Source organism: Uranotaenia lowii, chromosome 1 (assembly GCF_029784155.1).
Source record: "Uranotaenia lowii strain MFRU-FL chromosome 1, ASM2978415v1, whole genome shotgun sequence".
Lineage (NCBI taxonomy): Eukaryota > Metazoa > Arthropoda > Insecta > Diptera > Culicidae > Uranotaenia > Uranotaenia lowii.
Window position 1 is genome coordinate 116247691 of NC_073691.1, and position 23488 is coordinate 116271178.

General features: G+C 38.5%; 1 protein-coding gene and 2 long non-coding RNA genes across 4 annotated transcripts in view; 1 reads left to right on the forward strand and 2 right to left on the reverse strand.

Moving 5' to 3' along the window:
- LOC129739250 (biorientation of chromosomes in cell division protein 1-like 1) overlaps nucleotides 1-16225 on the forward strand; it is a 60986-nt gene extending 44761 nt beyond the window's left edge. Inside the window, exons 4-5 of the mRNA XM_055730678.1 lie at nucleotides 15625-15753; nucleotides 15830-16225. Coding sequence (XP_055586653.1) covers nucleotides 15625-15753; nucleotides 15830-16047 — 347 coding nt within the window. The 3' untranslated portion in view covers nucleotides 16048-16225. The remainder of the gene's footprint in view (nucleotides 1-15624; nucleotides 15754-15829) is intronic.
- On the reverse strand, nucleotides 1384-2422 carry LOC129739255 (uncharacterized). 2 transcript variants are annotated; one of them, XR_008735780.1, is made up of 4 exons: nucleotides 2069-2422; nucleotides 1951-2015; nucleotides 1805-1878; nucleotides 1384-1745 (listed from the first exon to the last, which is right to left on the reverse strand). It is a non-coding gene; the product is annotated as an uncharacterized LOC129739255 (long non-coding RNA). The 2 variants fall into 2 exon arrangements; XR_008735779.1 differs by having other exon boundaries at nucleotides 1384-1878.
- Nucleotides 8163-8742, reverse strand: LOC129739254 (uncharacterized). The gene is made up of 4 exons (XR_008735778.1): nucleotides 8565-8742; nucleotides 8447-8511; nucleotides 8301-8374; nucleotides 8163-8241 (listed from the first exon to the last, which is right to left on the reverse strand). It is a non-coding gene; the product is annotated as an uncharacterized LOC129739254 (long non-coding RNA).
- Nucleotides 16226-23488: the final 7263 nt, after the last annotated feature.

Below are 23488 nucleotides of genomic sequence, written 5' to 3' on the forward strand. Positions count from 1 at the left end.
GTTTTGTTCGAGTTTTCAATAAGGTTTAAACCGAAATAAAAAGTATCTCATTTATTGGAATATATTGCTTATGAATCTTTGGAAAATTTTTGAAGTGTTTTCCGAATATTTTGCCTAACGCAGCGCTTTCAGCTCCCAATTAGCTTTGGATGGTGTATTTTTAAGAGCTGAATAATTGAAACACATAAGAAAAGATTTTTTACTAACCGTTTTCAAACAGCTTTTTATTCATCATCCTCATGCTTCAAAGCAGTTTGAATTAAAATCCATATTTTCACCATAATCATTTCCAAAAAGTTTCGCCTGATACTTAAGTTATAGACTTTACACATTTCAACTTAAAATGTTCCCAAACAGCATTTGTCATGGCATTAAATCTGACGATTTTGTATACTGCAAATTCCTTTTTTTTATTCAAGCAAAAATGCTAATTAGTTCATTTGATTTCATTTAGGATTATGTAATATTTTTAAGATTAATAACATTTAATTGAAAAGCAGATTTTTTAAAATTTAATAGATCGAAATGAAATATTCTGTTCAGGCTTTGATGGTTTCGTGAGTTCATTTCAAAAATGAAACATAGGGGCAAATACAAACGAATATCACCACAGTCCAACTTTCATATTTTCTGAAAAAATAATATTTTCAAAAAAAAAAAATTAGTTATGTTGACAAAAAGAAATATCGATGTATACATTTGTCCCATTTATAAGGGCAAGTGAAAACACATAGGTCTTTTTCAGATGCGTCAGTGAAAAGACTTTAAAATGAATCAACTTTCATTGATATATCCTAAGTTTTTCTCCGGAATAAATTAATGCTTGGTACTTCAATTTCACTGAATGCTGTTCAACCAAAAGACCTTGATTTACAAAGACCTTTATAATAATGTTGAATATCCGCTTCAGATTCAACACTCGGGATATCCTTTCTGGCCATTTTGGAGATAAAATTCTTGAATTGTAGATGTTTCATAGCTAAATGGCGCGTTTTCACATTTCCACCTAAGAAATTACAGAAATTAATATTATTTTTAACATTTTCAGGTCATATTAAAAGTTCATCATAAAAATCAGCAGCCCCTGGAATATCAATCACAAAATAACTTTTCAACAAAAAAGTGAATCAAAAGTCTCTTCTATATAGCCAAAATATGTAAAACAAAAACACACTTTTCATGTTAAGTTTGTACTTGAATTGTGTGTAAACAAACAGTAAACGTGTAAACAGTTTTTTGGTGAATGTGAGTTAAGTTTATTTAATCAATTTTTTTTTGGGCCCAACCATTTTTAGATGAAGAAATAATTTATACATTTTTTGTAAAAGTTGAAAGTTTGCACTTGCTCTAGTCTACTTTCTTAATTGAAAATTCTTCCGGAAAATGCATATCCTCACTTGTTGTTATTAAATAGTAGATTATTTTATTGATAACTTGAATTTACGTTTGCAAAAAATCAAATAGTTCATTCGGCCTTTTAAAACTTCAATCCTAATCAATCTATTTCAAAGAACAGACTCTTGTTGAGAGGACGAATGACCAAGTTGGTTATGTCCTCTATAAATGTGGGAAATAAAAACTGTTCCGTAGTACGTTGTATGCGAACGAACTCGACTGTAAATACATTTTATTATTAAATGATGAATGTAAACAATCTTTTATGAACTTACAAATAAGTTTCGCCGTTTACCCTAAGCTCTAGCTCTGGCAACTCTAAACCGTCGGATATCACCGGCTATTTGAAGCTAATGGACGAAAATCATATTTATCATCGGGTACAGAACAAGTATTCTTGCTTACTTACGCTTTTTCTTTCCTACCGCTCTAATTGAGCTCAACCCGGTACACCTAACCGGAACAACCGAACGGTCACTCAAACTATCAAAGGAAATACAATATTTTAGTGGCAAATTGCGCAGTAAGGAATTTCTATCAATTTCTATTTCTAACCTCTTCCGACTCACAAACCCGCGAGCACTCAAATCACGCGCAACTAGCCAAATAGATTCCACCTACTATAAAAATACATTAGAAGATAATCGGAATAACTATAAAAATGAATACATACTGTTTTCTCTAAAACTATTCACTAAAAACTAACTAACTGCCAGGTCAAGAAAAAACGTGTCGCAGTTTCGATCAATTTTCTCACAATGACAATTCCTTTTCGGCGCCAACGCGTTGACGTTTGTCCGATCCCGTACCAAGGTTGCCAGTTGTGCTAACACCCCAACCCGTAACGTCGTAGTCAATCGACTTTACTCTCCTCCTGCACGTCCAACAGAGCAACCTTTACCGCTGGTCTTTGAAGAGTAGATCCGTCGCAAGTATCCACGTCGACCTCGTGAACTTGTCCGTCTCGTCCTGGATAAGTCTTCACCACTTTACCTCGAAGCCATCCGTTGCGCACGGACTCGTCTACGATGACCACTAGCGAACCATTTCGTCCTGCAGGCTTTAGTTGGTAGATAAGCTTGCACCCAGCACTTCCAAAACTGGTTGGTTAGGTGTTGAATAACCTTCCAGTTTGGTTGAAGAGGTGTAACATCGTCGATTGGTACCCTTGGTGGTTTGCTGTCCTCGCCGGAACATAGCCAAAGGAAATTATTTGGAGTCAGCACTTCTTCCTTGGGATCCTCCAGCGGCACGAACGTCAGCGGATGGGAGTTGGCTATCAATTCTGCTTCCGAGAGCAATGTTCGCAGTCCTTCATCGTCTAGCCTTCGATGGTGCAAGATAGTCTTAATCGCCTTCTCCGAACTGGCTCTCATCCGGGGAATGTAGTAACGTAGCTTGTACTCGATCAGTACCGTCTCGATATTGGCATGGCCGTACCTTTGGTAAAATCGCAGGATCAAAGGAGTGGTGACATTATGATCTTTTGGTACTATCACAGGATTTCGCACGTCTAACGAATAATGAGCCGCTTGAGGGTCGATTCCGCTCGCCATCCGGAGAACACCGGACTCATCGATCACCGGTGATAGCTTCGCTAGGACACTTCCCTTGCCGATACGCTTCCACTGCTTCGATGAAAGCTCAGAACTGCTTCTAAGCGCTTGAATTTCTCCTGCAAACACCTGTCGCTGCACAGCCCGCCAAATGGCTGTTTCCGCCGACACATAATCATCACGATTCAGACGACCACAGGACCTACTAGATTCCACAGGATCCCGTTTGAAGCGCTTAAAGCGGTGCGCAAAATGATACAGGTTAGCAATTCGGTTGAGTAGACCACCACACCGCGAGCAATTTTCCATGTTGACTACAAAATTATCTCCAGTAGTCACCCCAACCCGTTTCAGAACGTGTTTGGAGTGCGACTGCCAACTAGGTATCTCCAAACCAGCTGATCGGTTGACCAGACTCACTTCCAAAGTCAGTTTCGTTGCCTCTTCAATGGCACAGCTCGCAAGGAAATCGTCAACATATGTGTTGTCAACAATTGCTTCAGCAGCTTCCGGATAACGATCTTTATGTTCCTGGGCATTTCCATTCTTAGCAAACTGTGCTGAACACGGGGAGCACGCTGCCCCGAACGTTGCGACGTCCATGTTCACATCGAGCGCAGCTTCTGAATTCTCCTGATACAAATATCGTTGTGCGTTTCTATCTGCCGGACGAATAATCAACTGGAACATCTGCCTTATGTCCCCAGCGATGGCATACTGTTTCTGTCGGAATTGGCAGATGACAGATAGAAGCGGCTTCACCAAATCCGCACCTTTCAAAAGCTGGGAGCTCAGAAAGATTCCTCCATACGTAGCCGCAGCATCCCAGAATACACGCACTTTTGTTAACTTGCTCAGATGTCGCACTGCGCTGATTGGCAGCTGCCAAATCTTTCCATCCATGATGGCTCTAGATATGGTGGTCTCTCTTTGGCAAAAAGTAGACGAGGGTTGGAGGCGGAGGAGGAGCCGAAATTCGACAGCTGGCTGTTCGGCTGGCTGCTGGCTGGCTGTGATGCCAGGTGCTCTGATTTTTTGTAAAACACGAAGTTTTGCCAATCATCAAGATATTGCTTAGACAAAGATTTCGCCTTGATTTTTGCAAATATAATTCATAGAATCGAAACAAAATCTTCCGGCTGAGCTCCGGGCTGGTAAGCAAAGCTGGAAGAAGTTGGACCTATAAACGACGGTGCCAGCTTTGTCGGTAGCGGTTAGTAACATTAATTTTGCATTACTTATGACAAATTTATGCTTATTCAACACTTTTTTCTTTCAAGAGCTATATAGAAGCAGCAGAAAGTCATCGAATCGGATGGTAACATGGCGAGGCGTTACATTCCATCGTCCGAGAAGCGCCCTCCTGCAGGAACATCCGATCTTCATCGAGATGAAAAAGCTGCTTCAGGAGGACCCCCGTCTGTTGCCATCGCTGATCCAGAAGATCCAATCGAGTAATCCGGATCTGATGGGTAGCATTTTGAATCATAAAATCGTTTATCATTTACATGAAAATGATCAATAGCAGAATTTAGAGCATTCCTTTAGCAGAACCGATTTATGTTTATTTTCATCCAACACTTTTCGATTAAAGGGAAACAAAATAGCTCTTTGGATAAGGTAAAAAGAATATATGCTCCTTATCCAACATCCGGTTAAGGGTTTTAGTTGTTTGTTCCACCCTTTAAGATCCTTTCTATCATAACGGTCAAGAAAAGTTTTTCTTTTTCGGAACATACGGATAGACCGAACTGTATTGTAATTTTATTGAAAAAAAGTGTTTAGAATACAAATTAATTCATTGAATATACTCATATCATTGCTTTTTTCCGAAAACTCAATTTAAATATAATAAAATAAACTAAACCCCAGTACGGTTTTAAATCTTTTTAACTTTCGTTTAGGATTGGCTTCTGCACATATACACACTTTTTTCCCATCTGATTTTTTATCACTAACACCTGGCATCCCTTGACCCCTTTTTTCGTAAACACTACAGCCGGCTGTCAAAACTTTTTTCAATATGGCGGAATGGCGATTTGGCATCTGAGATCACCATATCTAGAGCCATCATGTTTCCATCGTCACTGTTGCGGAGCTCGTCTGACGTTGCTTTGTGAACGTACCCCTTGTGTAGATAATCGTTGATTTGTTTGTCAATATTAGTTTTCAGTTCGGGATCTTTCAGCAAGCGCCTTTCAAAACAACTGTGTCGACGTACTGCCTTGGTAAAGTTCGGAAAAACCGGCTCATCGCTTTTCCAAAGCAATCCAGTTTGGAACTTTCCGGATGGTATACGAACTGTCGTCTTTTCGAGCAATCTTCTGGCCCGTCGATCTTCATCGGATTCGGGTGGATTCAATCCGGATATCGCCAGGTTTTCGAATTCAAGATACTGCTGGACCGGTTCATGGAGCTCGCGGCTATTGGAGCTCTCGCAGACATGAACGAAAGCACTACCTATCGTCTCAGGTGCTCGTCTTCCACCGAATATTGCCCATCCGAGGCGAAATTTAGCAGCAATAGGTTCTCCTCCGGATCTTTCCCTCTTCTTCAAAGCTAAGTTGAGCTGGGCATTATCGACACCGATAAGAATTCGTGGCACGGCCGTCCGGTAGCTGCTGATGGGAAGTCCACACAGATGGGGGAATTGCTTCGAGAGACTCTCATAATCCAGGCTCTGCTTCGGTAATTCCAAGCTCTCAACGGTTCTTACGTTCGCCAGCTGATGGATGCGATTGTTCGAAGCACCTGAGATACCTATCTCGACCTTACGAGAGTTACTCTCACTTCTCGTGACGTTACTAGTCCACTGCAAGCAAAGCGGAATTCTTTCGCCCACCAAGCCCAGTTCGTCGATAAGTTCGTCTTCGACCAGCGTCAGGTCGGATCCGTCGTCCAGAAAAGCAAATGTGGACACCGACTTCCCGTTCGCGTGAAGAGTCACCGGAAGTATTTTGAAGAATGTGGTGCCTTGCTGGTGTTGATGATGAGCGGTTACCGATACAGAAGATTGCGATCCTTGGCTCTTGAGAGTCGAACAACTTCCTGGATGTAACAGTTTATGGTGGGGCTCAGGGCATCCATTGATCCCGCAAGGCTGCTTATTTCGGCAAGGCCACCTTCCATGCGGCGCCAGACAACGCCTACACATTCCCGTTTCACTGATGAACCTCAGCTTCTCTTCGAGCGGCAACGTTTCGAACTGCTTACAAGTTCGGACTCTGTGCGTTGTACTTTTGCACATCAGGCACGGCTTTAGCTCCGGATTAACTTTCGAAGCCGGTGGTCCAGGCGCTGAGGACACGGAGGCGGAATGTGCGTTCATATAAACTGGCTTCTCCTTTCTCACAACACCTTTTGTGGCGTTTTCATTCAGACCAACATCCGAAGTCAATTTCACCTTGCATGCCGCTGTTCGATAAGCCGACACAAACGCACAGAAATCACCAAGCGATGGTTCCGGAAGAGCTGCTAAGTTCATACCCCATTGTAGCTGCAAGTCGGGTGGAAGCTTAGCGACCAGCTCTGCCAGCAAGAGTGGATTGTCCAAATGGGTGTTTAGTTTCGCTGACTGCATGTACGTCACCATGTTGCGTACCTCTCTGCCGAACGTCACAAGCGTCTCCAATTTCGCCACAGACGGCTGAGCGGTTTTCCGGATCTTGGATAGCAGACAGTATACAATTTGGTCTGGCCTTCCACACTCGGCTCGTAGGATGTCGATAATTTCCGGGATTGCATTCGGCAGCGTTAGAATATTCTGAACCTTTTCGCGAGCGCTACCAACAAGACTCTTCTGTAGCCTAGCGAGGTTCTCGTCGGGTTGTATGCCACACATGGCCGTTGTCGATTCAAATGCACTCAAGAACATGGGCCACTCGAGTGGGTCCCCGGAAAACGTGGGGAGGTCTCTAGAGACAACTTGACGCGCCGCCAGTTGCTGTGGCGTAATCATGCGACCTGTAGCATGAGGAAATCCTTTACCCAAATCTGCTGACACTGTTGGTGGAACTGTAGGCGGGTGCTGCTCGGATGCTTGCCAAGCATACGGCTGTACATTCAAACCAAAGTTCGGATGCCTGACTGGGTTGTTGATAAAGACTCCTCCCTGAGGGTGCGCAAACTGATAATCAGCACCAGATGACGGCATGTCAGGAATATCACTGGAAATCCAGGGAACTGCGACGAGCTCGGCGGTTGCAAAGTTAGCGGATTCACTGGTACAGGTGGAACTGGATTCTGAGCCACTGGCGGAAAACATGGATTCGAATCAAGATAATTGCTCCTTGGGCCTGGTGCTATAGCTGGGGGAGGATTTCTTACTGGAATCTCTGCTTGTTTTGGCGCAGTGCTTGTTTGAATCTGTTGACCTGATTGAATTACTGCTTGCATTCTTTGCCGCTCCTCTCGCTGTTGGATGGCGGGATGTGGGTTCGCACTTGGAGCCACTGTCTCGGGTTTCTGCTGGACTGGGGTAGAAGTATGCACGAATCCGCATTGTTGTTCCACCCAACCGGCGATACTTCGATGACTCTTTCCTCCTACGCTACGATCACATCCTTCATTGAGCTCTTCCAGAGCTATTTCTGCTTCTAGCTGCTGCTTTCTAGCAAGAAACTCGCGATCCCGTTCCGCTTTTTGATCCTCCAAATCCTTTTGCTCTTTTAGGTGCCTCAAACGAAGATGAGCAATAGCATTGACTGAGACGACTGATCCGGCATTCGAATGAGACGAGGATTGAAGTCTTCCGAAATTTGGATCGTCCTGTCTCCCACTTATTGGACCGGTGGTATTATCATCACGATCGGCCGCGCGAGCAGAAGCAAATGTTGTGCGTGCTTCGGGCGAGTTTACGTTGCCGGTTTGAGTCGAATTAACTGCGTTGTGACTAGCTACGCATCTGCAGCAGAGCCAGCTTCGATCGGCTATGGTAGCCGTAACACCGGCGCATCCATAATGTTGCCATTGCGAACACTCGTCACAAGCGACCATGCTCTGCGCTGAATCCGGGCGGCGACATGTCACGCAGTTGAACAGCTCTCCGGTAGGGCCTTCCATCATCGATTCCAGGTTTAGGTTGCTCGTTGCAGCTTTATTTTCGAGATTTGTGGGAAATAAAAACTGTTCCGTAGTACGTTGTATGCGAACGAACTCGACTGTAAATAAATTTTATTATTAAATGATGAATGTAAACAATCTTTTATGAACTTACAAATAAGTTTCGCCGTTTACCCTAAGCTCTAGCTCTGGCAACTCTAAACCGTCGGATATCACCGGCTATTTGAAGCTAATGGACGAAAATCATATTTATCATCGGGTACAGAACAAGTATTCTTGCTTACTTACGCTTTTTCTTTCCTACCGCTCTAATTGAGCTCAACCCGGTACACCTAACCGGAACAACCGAACGGTCACTCAAACTATCAAAGGAAATACAATATTTTAGTGGCAAATTGCGCAGTAAGGAATTTCTATCAATTTCTATTTCTAACCTCTTCCGACTCACAAACCCGCGAGCACTCAAATCACGCGCAACTAGCCAAATAGATTCCACCTACTATAAAAATACATTAGAAGATAATCGGAATAACTATAAAAATGAATACATACTGTTTTCTCTAAAACTATTCACTAAAAACTAACTAACTGCCAGGTCAAGAAAAAACGTGTCGCAGTTTCGATCAATTTTCTCACAATGACAATTCCTTTTCGGCGCCAACGCGTTGACGTTTGTCCGATCCCGTACCAAGGTTGCCAGTTGTGCTAACAATAAATATTCAAAATAGAATAGAATAGGCTCTTGTCTAGTTAATGTGTCTAGCATTCTAGGCGTATTGGATTATACGAAATTGATTGTAAAGCTTCCCAATTTCTTATTTTCAAACGTCCGCAAAGTATCATAACATTACATAACATTATTTCATATTTATCTTTACAAAATTTTATATTTTTTTAACAACAATTAACTACTTAAATTAACACGAATTAAAAATGGTTTTATTATTTGAAATCGTTTATATGGTTTTGATTCGATCGATAAAATATCAATCCGTGTCACATCTAGGCGTCATTTATTACCATGTGCTGTGTACAAATAAGCAAGAAAAAACACATCTAGGTTGCATATCGCCCCCACGTGCATAAGAAATATAGGTACTTGGTTGAGAAAAAGGCGCCCAATTTTTAAATTTCCAGCGATCAATGAACAGTATGCTTTGGTTACTATTATCTTGCAACGACGTTTGCTAGCGACGCCTCGCCCATGGAGACGATAAACAAACCCCTAGGAGAAAAGAAAATCTCTAAAAATGGATGCCTGACTTTTCAATTTTAGATTTTGGCAAAACGAATATTATATCAGCACCAACACGAGAAAAGGGTCTATGTTCATTTATGACGTTTCGAGAAAAACGAGTTTGAAAATTTTGCAATCTTTTTTAAATCGCTAATTAAAATTCACGAGGAATCTCCCAAGTCTTTGTGGTCAAAACGGTGCGTTGGATCATTCTAAATAAGTTTTCATCGATACGACGGTTTTATCATGTAAAAATAGCTCGCAATTGTTTATAGACCCTAGCTGGAGTAAGAAATTCGTCTAAATGTTTTATACACCCTTCGCTTTGTACTGTATGTCTCATATGTGTGAGTGAGATGGAGATAAAATTTCCCCTATTTTTTGACAAAGGCTTATGGTTCTCGCAATGGGAGTGAGTGAATAGCTTACCACATTCTTCCCCTTTTAATGTTTTGCATCTAGACCGTTTGCTTTGTTGTGGAGTAAAGGGTGTATAAAACAATCTGTGTGAGGATAATGTCATTTTATGACTCTAAATTTTATAGATCCTTTACTCAAACTACTATATAAATCTTATGAAAACTGGAAAACTGAAAACGGTTTTTGTGTTAAGTAGAGCTTATATTGGGCTATTTGAATCCACTGAAAACCGGGTTTGTTTACTTTGTCTTTTATACCCTTTTCACATGTTGCTGCTGATATGTTTTATTCGATCAACAAAATGTCAACCTGAGTCATATCTAAGGCTATGATCATTTAGTATCCGGGCACTTTATTTTGGTGATAGCAGCGCTAATAGAGCTGGGATATGCAAAACTTTAGTAGCGTTGTGTTGGTTATGAAAAGGACTACCTTGCCTATTTTTGATAGATTTTTAAGTTTATGTGTGTATGAGATATTTACTATGCAAAAAGACATGATAAAAATAATTTTGCACAAATTTGCTCCTTTTGCGCATTTTGTGCCCCGAAAATTCTTCATTGTTGACTCGAAAGCTCATGAACTATTGTTTTTTCTGATTTTTTTTTTCATACCAAATGGTTATTAAGTATAAGGAGCCACTCTAGTATCCACACGAAGTTCAAACCAACCATCGGAGTGCAACTCTTGATCTTAAATATGGTAAAAAGTTTATGGTTATTTGGGATAACTGAATGAAGACTCCCTTAATAATGCAAAAAATCCATTTCCGGCAGAGGCAAAAAGGGTTGCCTGACTAGTAGACACCAAGTTAATAACTTATAATGATCAGATCCAAAGATCGCAATCTGTGCATCCGGTTTTTATGCAATATGACAGATGTGTTCTGATGGACAAAAAAATTATGTTAAAACCGGATTTAAGAGATCAATTTCTTCGAGATACCAACTCATGAAAAGGTTCCAACCAGATTCCAATTGCTTTTTCCAGGTGAGTTTGTGTAAAATATCATGATTTTGCAAAGGTTTTGGTTCTGTGGTAAAAAAAATAAATCAAAACATGACTGAAAAAAGTGTGCAAAGATAAAAAAGAGATTTTATGAAAAAGTTGGAGTTTTTCTTGAAATCATTGATAATTTTTTTTTATATATTTTTAGTTTAAATGTCATATTAACACCTTCATTTCCTCCATAGAAAGTTTTTCGATCAAATGAATAGTTTTTAAAATACACACGTTTGTAACTGCCCGGATACTAAATGATCATAGCCTAAGGCGTCATTCATAACCATGTGCTGTAGAAATGAGCTAGGAATCAAGAACAAAAAAATCACATCAAGGCTTCATATCGCCACCACTTGCATTGAAAATATGCTTGGTTGAGAAATACGCGCCAAAATATTCTCACTGATCAGTATGCTATGCCATGGTTACTATCTTCTAACGATGTCTGCTCGCGACGCCTCGACCTTGGAGACGAAAAACAAACCGCCCAAAGGAAAAAACAACCTCGAAAAAATGGAAGCCATGACTTTTATTTGATTCAAAAAAATACAAATTTAGTTATTACGGACAATTGATGCGACTTTTTGATATTTTTATTCGATATAAACCGATTCGCATGGCTACAGAATATTATAAAAATAATTTTATTTGCATCCTTTGGCTACACAGAAAAAAAATCTGAATCCTTAACAACACTGAAATTGAAAAACCTTTAATATTAAATGACGTCGAACGCGGTTTGTTGATGTAAATTTACAGATTGAAAAAAGTTGAATCCATAATAGCACTGAATTCGAAGGACATGAATATTACATGACACGGAATGCGATTATTTGATGTAAATTTCCATTACATATGATGTAAATAAAAAGAAGCATCACAAATGACGGAATTTTCAGTGCGAATTAAATATTACACGTCTTAAATATTTACATGTCTTCCAAATTTTACACGTCTGTTGAAATTCATAGACGTGTAATATTCAACTCGCTCTGAAAATTCCATCATATGTGTTGCTTCTTTTTCGTTACATCATATGTGATGTAATTTTACAAATGTTTCTGGTCATACACAATTCTTAACAACACTGAATAAGAAATTTCTTAAAATTACACGTCATGGAATGTGATGAGGACATTGAATTTTTGTTTAATCAATATTACAAACACTGAACATGATAATGTCATGTAAAATTATGAACTGTCAAGAACAGGACCATAGACAAATGTAAACAAAGTGTCAAGTCAAGTCGTGCACCAAAGTTTAAGCAGTTTTCCCGCGAGTGAGGTTCCCGGAGATCTTCGTGAAGCAGGGATGCGGTTCCGGAAGCGGCTCCACGTGAATCCGGGGAAGAAAGTAAAAGGGTGAAGTGAATCCTAATAAAAACAATGTGTGCTAAAAAATGTTTGTCGCTAAGTAAAATAAATTAAATAAGTTATAAAAAGGTTTAATTTTTATGAAGAGATGAGAAAATTCCATTGTTGAATCATATCATAATATCATAAAAATAAAACAAAATAAATTCCAATTGGAAAGTTTCTCTTCCAATATTCAGTGACATTATAATTTACATCATTTTTATTTTACACGTTGCAAAATTTTACATCATTTTTATTTTACACGTTGCAAAATTTCACTGGCGTGTAATTTCCAACTAGCACTGAAAATTCCGTCATATATGATGCTTCTTTTTATTTACATCACATGTTATGTGATTTTACAGATTTTTTTCGTAGTGTGTAGTTTCGGAGGAGTAGTACTACAAACACCGTTACAAGAGAATTTTATATAATAGATTATCAAGCAATTTAAATTTTTCTTTGATTTTGCAAATAGCATAGGGTGACTACACACATCTTGCATTGGCTGATACACGAGGTACAATTAATAATCAAGCCCAACACAAGATGCCAGAATGAGTACCTGGATTCAATACTCATTTCAAGTGTTGTTATTGACAATCAGTGTGGTACCACAATGCACACCGTGGCAAGTCAATGTAATCATATAGGGAAAGTCTGAACAGCTAAATGAACTTTTCAGGTGCAGAGAACTCATACGACTAGGATTGTTCGATCTCCTGGAAAAGATCGATTTCCAAGATCGATTCAGCTGAAGGGTTTCAGGATCGATCCACCTAAAAAATCGAAGTCAAAGATCGATTTCTGCAAGATCGATCTTTGAAATTGTTGTTAAAGAGGGGTTTTGCCTGAGGGCTGCTTTACACACAACGAAAAAAATCTGTAAAATCACATCACATGTGATGTAAATAAAAAGAAGCATCATATATGACGGAATTTTCAGTGCTAGTTGGAAATTACACGCCAGTGAAATTTTGCAACGTGTAAAATAGAAAAGATGTAAAATTTTGCAACGTGTAAAATAAAAATGATGTAAATTATAATCTCACTGAATATTGGAAGAGAAACTTTCCAATTGGAATTTGTTTTGTTTTATTTTTGTTTATATGATTCAATAATAAAATTTTCTCATCTCTTCATAAAAATTAAACCTTTTTATAACTTATTTAATTTATTTTATTTAGCGACAAAAATTTGTTAAGCATTAGCACGCATTTTTTTTTTATTAGGATTCACTTCACCCTTTCATTTTCTTCCCCGGATCCTAAGTTCAGTAACGTGGAGCCGCTTACGGAACCGCATCCCTGCTTCACGAAGATCTCCGGGAACCTCACTCGCGGGAAAACTGCTTAAAACAAATACTTTGGTGCACAACTTGGCTTGACACTTTGTTTACTTTTGTCTATAGTCCTGTTCATGACAGTTTATAATTTTACATGACATGGATATGTAATATTGATTAAACACAAATTCAATGTCGTTATCACATTCCATGACGTGTAATTTTAATAAACTTCTTATTCAGTGTTGTTAAGAATTGTGTGCGACCAAAAACATTTGTAAAATTACATCACATATGATGTAACGAAAAAGAAGTAACACATATTATGGAATTTTCAGAGCGAGTTGAATATCACACGACTATGAATTTCAAAAGACGTGTAAAATTTGAAAGACATGTAAATATTTAAGACGTGTAATATTTAATTCGCACTGAAAATTCCGTCATATGTGATGCTTCTTTTTATTTACATCATATGTGATGTAAATTTACATCAAATAATCGCGTTCCGTGTCAAGTAAAATTCATGTCATTCGAATTCAGTGCTATTATGGTTTCAACTTTTTTCAATCTATAAATTTACATCAATAAATTGCGTTCAACGTCATGTAATATTAAAGGTTTTTCAATTTCAGTGTTGTTAAGGATTCAAATTTTTTTTCTGTGTATGCTGAAGTGAATAGTGAAAAATGATAGGAGAGATCATACATTTGAATATCAAATGTGTGAGCAATAAAAATATGTTTTCAAATTCAACATCACGATGTTTAACATTTCATGACTTTGGTTGAGTGTAAATGGCATATTAAAAACAGAAAATACCATGAGTTCAGTCCCAGGTCATGTTCAGCTATCATCTGGAAGGCTCATGTTCAATTCTTTAAGTACCCAAATTTTTCATGTATATTTTTTTAAGAGTAGGAAAAATATGAAAATATTAATATGAGGAATGAATTAATTCAAATATAAATATAAAATTGAAAGCTTAATTTTTCTAGAAATACTTTTTTGTTGAGGTCTCATTTAAATGCTGATCAGCCTTCTACCGAGTTTCTACTATAAGCCAAGGTTTCCGAAAAAATTAATTCTGTGAAAAAAATTTAATATTCTGTGATCTGTGAAACAAATTCTGCGACGAAAATTTGATAAAAATTCTGTGAAATTACAGATTATTATGTGATTTCGGAAACCTTGATGAGACTCAATGGTTTCGATAAGAAGTATAACCTTGAGCTTTCGATTACTAGAGCTTTTAATATAAGTTCTGATTTTACTTAAGGGTATAGAAAAAAAACACTACCTATTACGTCGGTCTCAATATTTTTTTTTCATATAAAGCGGCTCACCACAATTTCATTGCATTATCATGGAAGCATCAATAATAAAATGTATTCTTGGGATGGTTCAGGAATCAACATTTCGCACGAAACTGAATCGCGAAATCTCCGAAATATATATAAAAAAAAGACTTCAAAAGATCGAAAAATCGGATCGAAAATAAACCGTTTCAATCGATTTTTCCAAGGCTAAAGAATCGATCTAAAAAATGGGAAAATTGAGTTCAAAAGATCGATCTCGCAAAGATCGATCCAAGATCGACCAATCCTACATATGACCCTACATATAAAGATGCTGTTTCAGACAGGAAAGGGAAAGGTTATTCGTTTTGTTGGAAAATCCTACTTGGCAGATAGGATTAATGAATAAGGAAAAGTGATGTAGTTGTATAGTTGTAGTACAAAAGTATTTAACACTTTTTCGAAATTAACCTTAATTAAATGGACAAATGGGACTGGGATACATCCAGAGGAAACTTGTAAGCGATTAACTGCTGCCGAATCTGCCATGATTTTGAATTAAGCTTCTCCGGAAAGCTCTTCCGGCCATATTCCATTTCAATTCAGGTACGTTATCCAATACGGAAAATTCAGGTCCACAGAATTCTATTCACTTCACTTTTAACGTTAATTTTCGAAAATTTTCTCTATTTTTAATTTTGCTGCTGAGAAAAACACACCCGTCATCACCGCAGCAAAGCCTACTTCCGAATTTTTCTGTGATTTTGCAAATAAAGTAAAAACATTTGGTCAAAATTCGGATAATAGTAGTAAGGTAATCTTATTGAAAATTTGAAATTGAAGACTAAGGACTTTACTACGTGTCTATAAGGATGTGTCTAAAATTTTATTAAAATTCAGAATAAACCACCATTATTACAAGCATGCACAACGCCCCCGTGACCCATGGGAACCCAGGGTACGGTATCACCTATACAATTTAAAGTAATATAATTTATTTTGTTTTGTACAGGTACCGACTTCAAAGATAGCTCATCGGAAACAAAGTCACAAAAAGCAAAAGTCAAAGAATCGAAATCGTGCTTGACTAAAGTCAAACGTGTGGGTTTGGCAAAACCAAAAACGATAACTCTAAAGAAAGGTAGTACAGATAAGCGATATTAATTAAACTTAAAAATATATCGGCTTTAAACATAAATTCTTCGTCATCTTTTCAGCTATCCTTACAGTCGATATTGCAGAGGTAAATTCTGAAATGGCACCATCCGAAAAACCATCTCCAACAGCAGCAGTGTCAGCCGAAGTTCCGAACAATAATAACGGTGTTATAAAAAGTGTTCAGCGGTACTCCAGCGATGAACTGTATAGGCCTCGAACATTGAACGGACTACGAACAAAGACACGCACACGAGCCAGTGAGGTGGGCGGAGTATGAATTTCCTTCGGAAAAAGATTCTTAAAATATTAACACAGAGAACAGACCTACAAGATCGTTTAAGAATTTTGTGTAAAAAAGCATTCATTCTGTTTTGATATCGAGACGCGCGTCGCGATGCTTTTCGAAACGTATCTCTTCTAATAAAAACGTCTCGATAAAGAAACACCTTCTAGTATCCCCTGCTTTTATTCTAATCATTTATAGCGTATTTGTTTATTGCACTGGCTCATTGTTGACGTGGCTCTGGAATAAACCAACAAAATCATCGTTCAGTGTATTGCTACCTCACTCACTCACACGCTCGCAACAATGGCAACATTTTCAGGGTGCCTCCGTCTGTGGGCAGCGCGACACAATGTCAAAACCAGTGCAACATTGTCCGAATAACCAAACAAGATGACAGCACTTAGTGGTGCACCAGTGCAAGCCTATGTCAACATTCGGAATGAACAAATCTCGCGTGATCTTTCATTAAATCAAATGAAATCATTGAACTCGGAACTATTCTCTTTTCGTATGTTTTAGAAATTGTACGGAATATTGATACACAAAGATATTTATACAATTCAGTTCAAATCCTATATTTAAATTTTCGTTGCTTTTCTTAATCTGAATTTAATAATTTCGAATTCCATAATCTCAGGCGTGGCTCAGTAGAACGAGTTCCACATCGCCAATGGTTGCTACTCCGTAAATGACCGAGGCCACCAATTTTGTACAAGGGTCAAGAGAATGATTCTTGGAATTAGAAGCTCGTTCTTAATGTACACAATTGATGCTCTCTCTTTGAACATCAATAACGGTGCCGGCCACGTCCTAGTAGTCAATAGATAGCGAGGAAAAATAGAGAAATTGATGAAAGATTCAAAATTACGCTTTAAGACCGAGGTCACCTCTGAATCCTAGCAAAAAAAAATTTTTGGGAGTGTGGGTAAAAGAATAGATTAGGAAGAATGAAAGGTCGGGATGAATCATCCAAACGGATGAAAATCCTTGCAAAAAAAAAAAAAAAAGAAGAATGAAAGGTGTTGAAAATGAGCCAAGAGCGTGATTTGAGAAAACTTCTTGCCGCACAAAACCATTTGTCCCGCACCGTATCATTGTCTAAAAGAAGCAAAGTCGATAGGTTGACTTTGCATTGATCTATACAATGATACTTGGATGGATCGAAACAACGAAAACCCGAAAACAGCTTATTGATCGAACCAGCACTCGCAACGCAATAGAAAACTTCATTTGAGCCGGCCGTACATTTCCTTTTGTCCGATTGGGGTACGAAAAACACGTGCTTCGATCCATCCAAGTATCATTGTATGGATCAATGCAAAGTCAACCAGTGATGCCACATTTTTATCGGTATTTTGGAACCCAAAAAATCTTTTATCGGTATGGAAATCCCAAAAATCGGTATGAAAATCGGTATTTTAGGTGGATATTCAAAAATGCTTACATTTTCAACTTCCTAACGTATTTTTAATATAAATGGAAGCTTGCAATAAAAAGCAAGTCTAAGAACTCTTATGAATGTTAATTTTTAGTTTAAAACTAGCTAACTAAGTGTGTTTTAGCATATATTATTCCTTTTTTTAGTAACTTGGTTCTAGGTAACGCAAGTTTACATAAAAAGACAGTTTTGAAATTTTAACAGCACTTTTCGAGGTAAATATGAGCACAAGTTGATGTTCTTCGTTTGGTTGATGGTTTTTTTTTTTGCCAAACTGGCCATTTCAGCTTTCAAAGCCTTAAGTATTAGATATGAGTTCTGGCTATTAAAAAAAGAAATGATTGCAGAAAGTTGAGAGAGTTGTTGCTTCATTTTTTTAGCCAATGGAACATTAATTTTATTTTTTGAAAAGTCACGCATTATTCATATGAAAACCTAAGAATTTTATGCGAAAATACATGAGAAACGTGTTCTAAAAAAAGGTGTTCCCAAGAAAAATATTTAATAACACATAGTTTTTCTAAAACTGAAAATACCCTTTTTGCCTGGCGTGGCCTGGCGATCTCTACAGTTAGGTACATGTGATATCATTTACTTGGCTAACAAGAGGGATAAGGATTCAAGATTATACCGATGATATGACAAACCGTGTATCTGATTGCACTTCAAATCTTGACATACCACATCTGGCGACAAGTTGAACAAGGATTATATTCCAACGGTGTATATTTTCCCTTGAAAAGTTAGCATCTCAGGAGACAAGAGCATTGTCAATGGTCAATGTCTTTAGAAACTTCTACCTTCTGCTGGCAGTCGCAGAAGGTCAAATATCAGCCTTCAGCTGAGTCCATTGGCTTTGAGATTGAGCACTATAATAGTGCATCATTTGACAGAACATTGGAACAAAACAGCGCGAACAACTGAACGAATTATGAGAGTGAGCCGTGGAGATATTCGCAGGGTACTTTAAAAGTTGTACAGATCAACTTACTATAGCACTTCTATAGCACTTTGTCTCCTTTCTACGGGACCTTTACGAGAATAGCTTGAATTAAGTGGGAATGTGGAAGTGGAATGTAGTTTGAGTTAAAATCTTAAAAATCGGTATGAAATCGGTATGTTTTGCCAAAAATCGGTAATCGGTATATACCGATTCTTGGTCAAAATTTTGCTCCAAAATCGGTATAAATACCGGAAAATCGGTATGTGTGGCATCGCTGAAGTCAACCTATCGACTTTGCTTCTTCTACTAGACAATGATACGGTGCGGGACAAATTGTCTTGTGTGGCAAAAAGTTTTCTCAAATCACGCTCTTGGCTCATTTTCAACACCTCTAATGCTTCCTAATCTAATCTATCCGTCTATAATTTTCATTACTTTCATTTGATATTCTTCCTATTAGAATGTATAGTTCACCGAAATGCCATTAATCATTCAATTAAATCATAACTCCTACAGTTTAACAAAAAAATTTTAAGTTAAGATTTTATCAAAATTTCCTAAGGAATGAGGTCGTTATGAATTTTTTTAGCTTTGAAAAGGAAAAATCGGAATTATCATACTTTACAAATAGCTCAAGAATTATCATTTAACTGATATTTTACTGTAGGAAAGCCTGAGTTGAAAGTACTGTTGTCTTTAAAGACATAATTTTTTTTAGGTTTTAGTTTTCGACACTTTACCAGCATTATGGTATTCGTGTTTAAGCTTAAGACATGATGATTTCTTTGTTTATCATCGACACTTTCAAAAGCTTTGATATGTGAATTTTTAAACTGAAAGTTTTTCTTTCTATTATCTTTGTGTTATTTCTAAGAACATGAAAATTATTTGAAAATCATAACGATATTTTTTTAGAAAATATGTTTCTTATGCTACTGTCGTGACTTATCGATCATTCTTGGGAATTGTTCACAATTCGTTTCCAATCTCGCCACTCAAACCACTACATCAACCCTGTTGTGCAGCACTTGGGCAGTGGAAAGGAGAGACTTACCTACTTGGTGGTAGAAACTGGAATACTTTATTTTACCAATTTCTCTACCTTAAATACAGAAACCATTTCCATGGTTACATATTGTTTAATACGGTAGCTAGAACCTTTTTTTCCTGCTTTCTAGAACACGTGTTTTTTGTTCTGGTTATTCCTAAAACTATGATTTTTCTTTTCAATGCCTGCTTCGATACTTAATTATTATTAAATCAGCAACAGTTGCCACAGCAACCATCGCTGGGGTAATAGAGGGCAACAGCTTCCTCTATCGTGTGTCCGTAACACATATAATATTTGTTTATTTACTATGTGTATGTTGTTATTTGTCCCATCGATTGCTTCGACAAATCTCAACACTCCTCCTCAACATACACATCCGAAATCTTTAAACTGCTTACTGCCTCCTGCGGCTTCTCTTGAAGATGGGGCTACTTCTCTTCAACGCACGCACCGGAACACGCTCTCGCCCCTGTTGCAACTCGATTACCTTCCATGGCATCAGTTCGACGACCTTCCCGAGATCTGGTACGATGACCTCCAATGGCTCTGGCCCGACGACCTTCCATGGCTCTGGTCTCGGCGCTCTTCCTGCGGCTTGAAGCTTCCCTTCCATCTCGACACCATTCCTGAGGCCTGCGCCTCCCAGTGGTTTGTAACCGTTTGGTACAATCTAACTATTTGTGACTTCGCCACAAATTCCTACCACTCCTGTACTCCGTTGAGAGTAATACCACAGTAGATCCAATTCCTCTTACCTAAACGCCTAAATGCAGGCACTTTTCTCTGAGGGATATCCATGGGCGTCGGGTTTAGGCAGGGTACATGCCGGGGAAGTGTGATCACCCGGAGAGCGAACACACCCGCGTAAAAATTACATTCTCCTTCGTATGTGTGTCGGTCAAATGTAACGTAGATTTTTGCACATGCGGGGCTATAGTTCTTTCTGCCTGTGACCGTTTCAGAGAACGGAAGTGCGCGTCGTTAAAAGTTCGTACAAATTGTGAAAATTGTGGTGTAAATGGTTATAATGTTTTTTCATATTTACAGATAAAAAGTAGCCAAATAAACCGTAGTAAGGCTTACAGTGGCTTATATCAATTAAAAGCCTAGTTAAAATCTTATAAACTAATTGTTAAAAGTAGTACGGTTAGTTGAAGTTATGATGTTTGTTAAAAAATATTTAAAACTTATTTAATGTATATAATAAATAGATTAAAAAAGTGGTTAAAAACACAAAAACCACATTCAGTGTGAAACCGAAGTCGACAGAACACAACATTAAAAAGGTAAATTGTAAAACAAGAAACAAACAAAAATATAGATTATAAACCACGTGTAAATTAAAAGACGTCACAGATATATGCTATAACCCATTTGGCAGGTCCAAGAGGGCCTTTTTTGTGTTTCCACCAAATTTGCTCAACAGCACGAAGCAGCTGACACCAAAGCGGGCAGAAAAGAAGCGGTCGGAAAGCCAAAATCCGACGGACCATCGAGCCTACCAAGAAGCACGTCCCCCCGTGGCGAAAACCCTAACTTCGCCGGTGACATCTTGGAAAGGATCGTGGGCTCTTCCGGGACGCCGGTAAAGAGCCTGTGATACCCTGGGCGGTGCTGTAACGATCAGCCGTCCAACCCTGGTCTCCAAGTACTCAATCAACATGAGCCGTACAACACAACAAAGTTCAGCGGAAGGCCAAAAGTATTAGAACCGCAAGTATACATATCCATGTGACGTCATGAGGGAACCAAATTTGTTAATAAACACCCCCCAAATAATGTAAAACACATTAGGATTTCTGTTCTTTATGGGAGAACTTTTGATCCACTTACACCATTTACTCGGTAACGTTACTGGCTGAAAGCCGTCCCTCCAAACTTCACTTTTGAACGGTCCAGGTTGGGATTTGCTAGCTCCGATTTATCTTGATTTTCTTAAAGATTTTGACCCGGTTGACGTCCCTGTCTAGCTTGGTTCTTTTTGGATATCCCTTCTGTGAGTTCCCCGGAGGAAAGTGTCTCGGGTTGAAAAGAAAGCAATCTTGCATACGATCCTGAGTTCCATCATAATTTCTTTTCCCATGTTCCCCACCCACTGAGTGTAGTAGCTGTCAAGTTACAGGTTCCAGCCCGACGACCTCCACTCGGCATTCCGGTCCGACGACCTTCCATGGCACCGGCTTGACGACCTTCCGTGGTACCCCGCTCGTAAGTCCTCCAGTGGCTCCTGACCCGACGATCACCACCTGGTTCCTGACTTGACGACGTTCTATGATACCGGCCCGCCTACCTTCCATGGCTTCCGGTTTGACAACCTCTGGCTCTGGCCCGACGACCGCATTCGTAGTCTCAGCCCTACGACCTTCCATGGCACCAGTCCGACAACCTCACACGCAAGGATGGACGCCGCTCCCTTTACGATGGTAGCATCGGCGATGCGAATGTGACCAGTCGAACGCTGATTGGTCGAATTGAAAATCCCGAACGAATGAACTTTGACAAGCTTCGTGTGAACGAACTGAACACAACACATTCACCACAGTAAATTGGATCGCTTTTTATTTTCACCACGACGTTCGTTGTGCGAATTGATTCGCACACTCAGAAAAATACTATTATGTATGCCATAAGATTCTCTTATGAAGTGGCGCCATAAGAAAAATTAATGAAATTCATGAGATTGTCTTATGACGCGAATGAATTCTGAAGATGAACGCCTACTGCAATGAGAGGTTGTTGCTTTTCATAAGAGATTCTTATGGAAACAATAAATAACTTTCTAATAAGAATAATTCAAGATATTTCATGCTGAAAACATTCACTTTATTGTTGGCCAAATTTGTTTAAAATTTAATCATTCATGGTCAACATCAGCAGCGCATCAAAGTTTTTTTTTGCCGCATCTTTTTCTTCGACCTTGCGTTTTTGCCGACCAGCTTGCTGAAAAGTAAATGGATAATGTATTTTAGTTTATTAATATATTAAACGTTCACACCAAAAACATCAAATCGAACTTACCATTCCGGAGATAACAATTACATTTAACATTGAAGCAAAACTATAATATCTATGAACTGGCGATTGCTTCGTACTGTTAGATGATGGAAAAAAAAACTGATGCAATGAATGAATGTGTTTATTATTTTTTCACAATGCCGTTTCCTCTATTTTTCATAAGAACATCGTATGACAATTGAAAGAATTTCATAAGACTCTTATGAAACATTATTTTACACTCTAAAAAGTGGTTCATAAGATGAATCTTATGAAAATTATAATAATAATTTGCCTGAGTGCAAACGACTGACAAACACAATCACCAAACGATTGCAATCGCGATTGTATTGGCGAATGTTTCACAATGGAATTTTCCGGTAAAGAATTCGCCATCGGGTGTTTATTTTTGGGCTAAATTTGTGCGTTACGGCTCCCGCGCTCGTCAACGTTGTGTTTTGTTATGATGTTATTATTGCGTATTCAGAGAAAAATTGGATTCACGCAACGGTAGTTAGACCCGAAATTTGACAACCGTAATTTGACAGCTCGATTGATGGGCTGCCTTTTTGTCAGTGTAACCGAGTAACACTGAAGAAAATAATCATCTTATATCTGAGGCTTCTTTTCTGGTGGTGTTTTTTGTTGTCCTTTGATAAAGAGTAGCATATGCGAATGAAAAGGTAGGTAGAAGTGAAATAAGATTTTGCAAATTCAAAATCAAAATTGCAAAAAGCAGAAATGGAGAAGCATGCGTCTCCTAATACAATTGCCCATTGTTTGTTTGGGTACTATTTTTTGGGACTGGAAAAAGTAGAGCTTGCCAAAATTTAAAACAACAACAACAATCGGAAATTGGGTTAGCAAGTTTGAACTCAACGGAACGGTTAACAGATGCAATATGGAAAAAATCTTTTTAAAATTTTCCGAAACAGAGCGGAAGTGGATCGTTCAACAATTCCAACAACAACAACGATTGCTCCATCGGAAAATTCATTTTCATTAG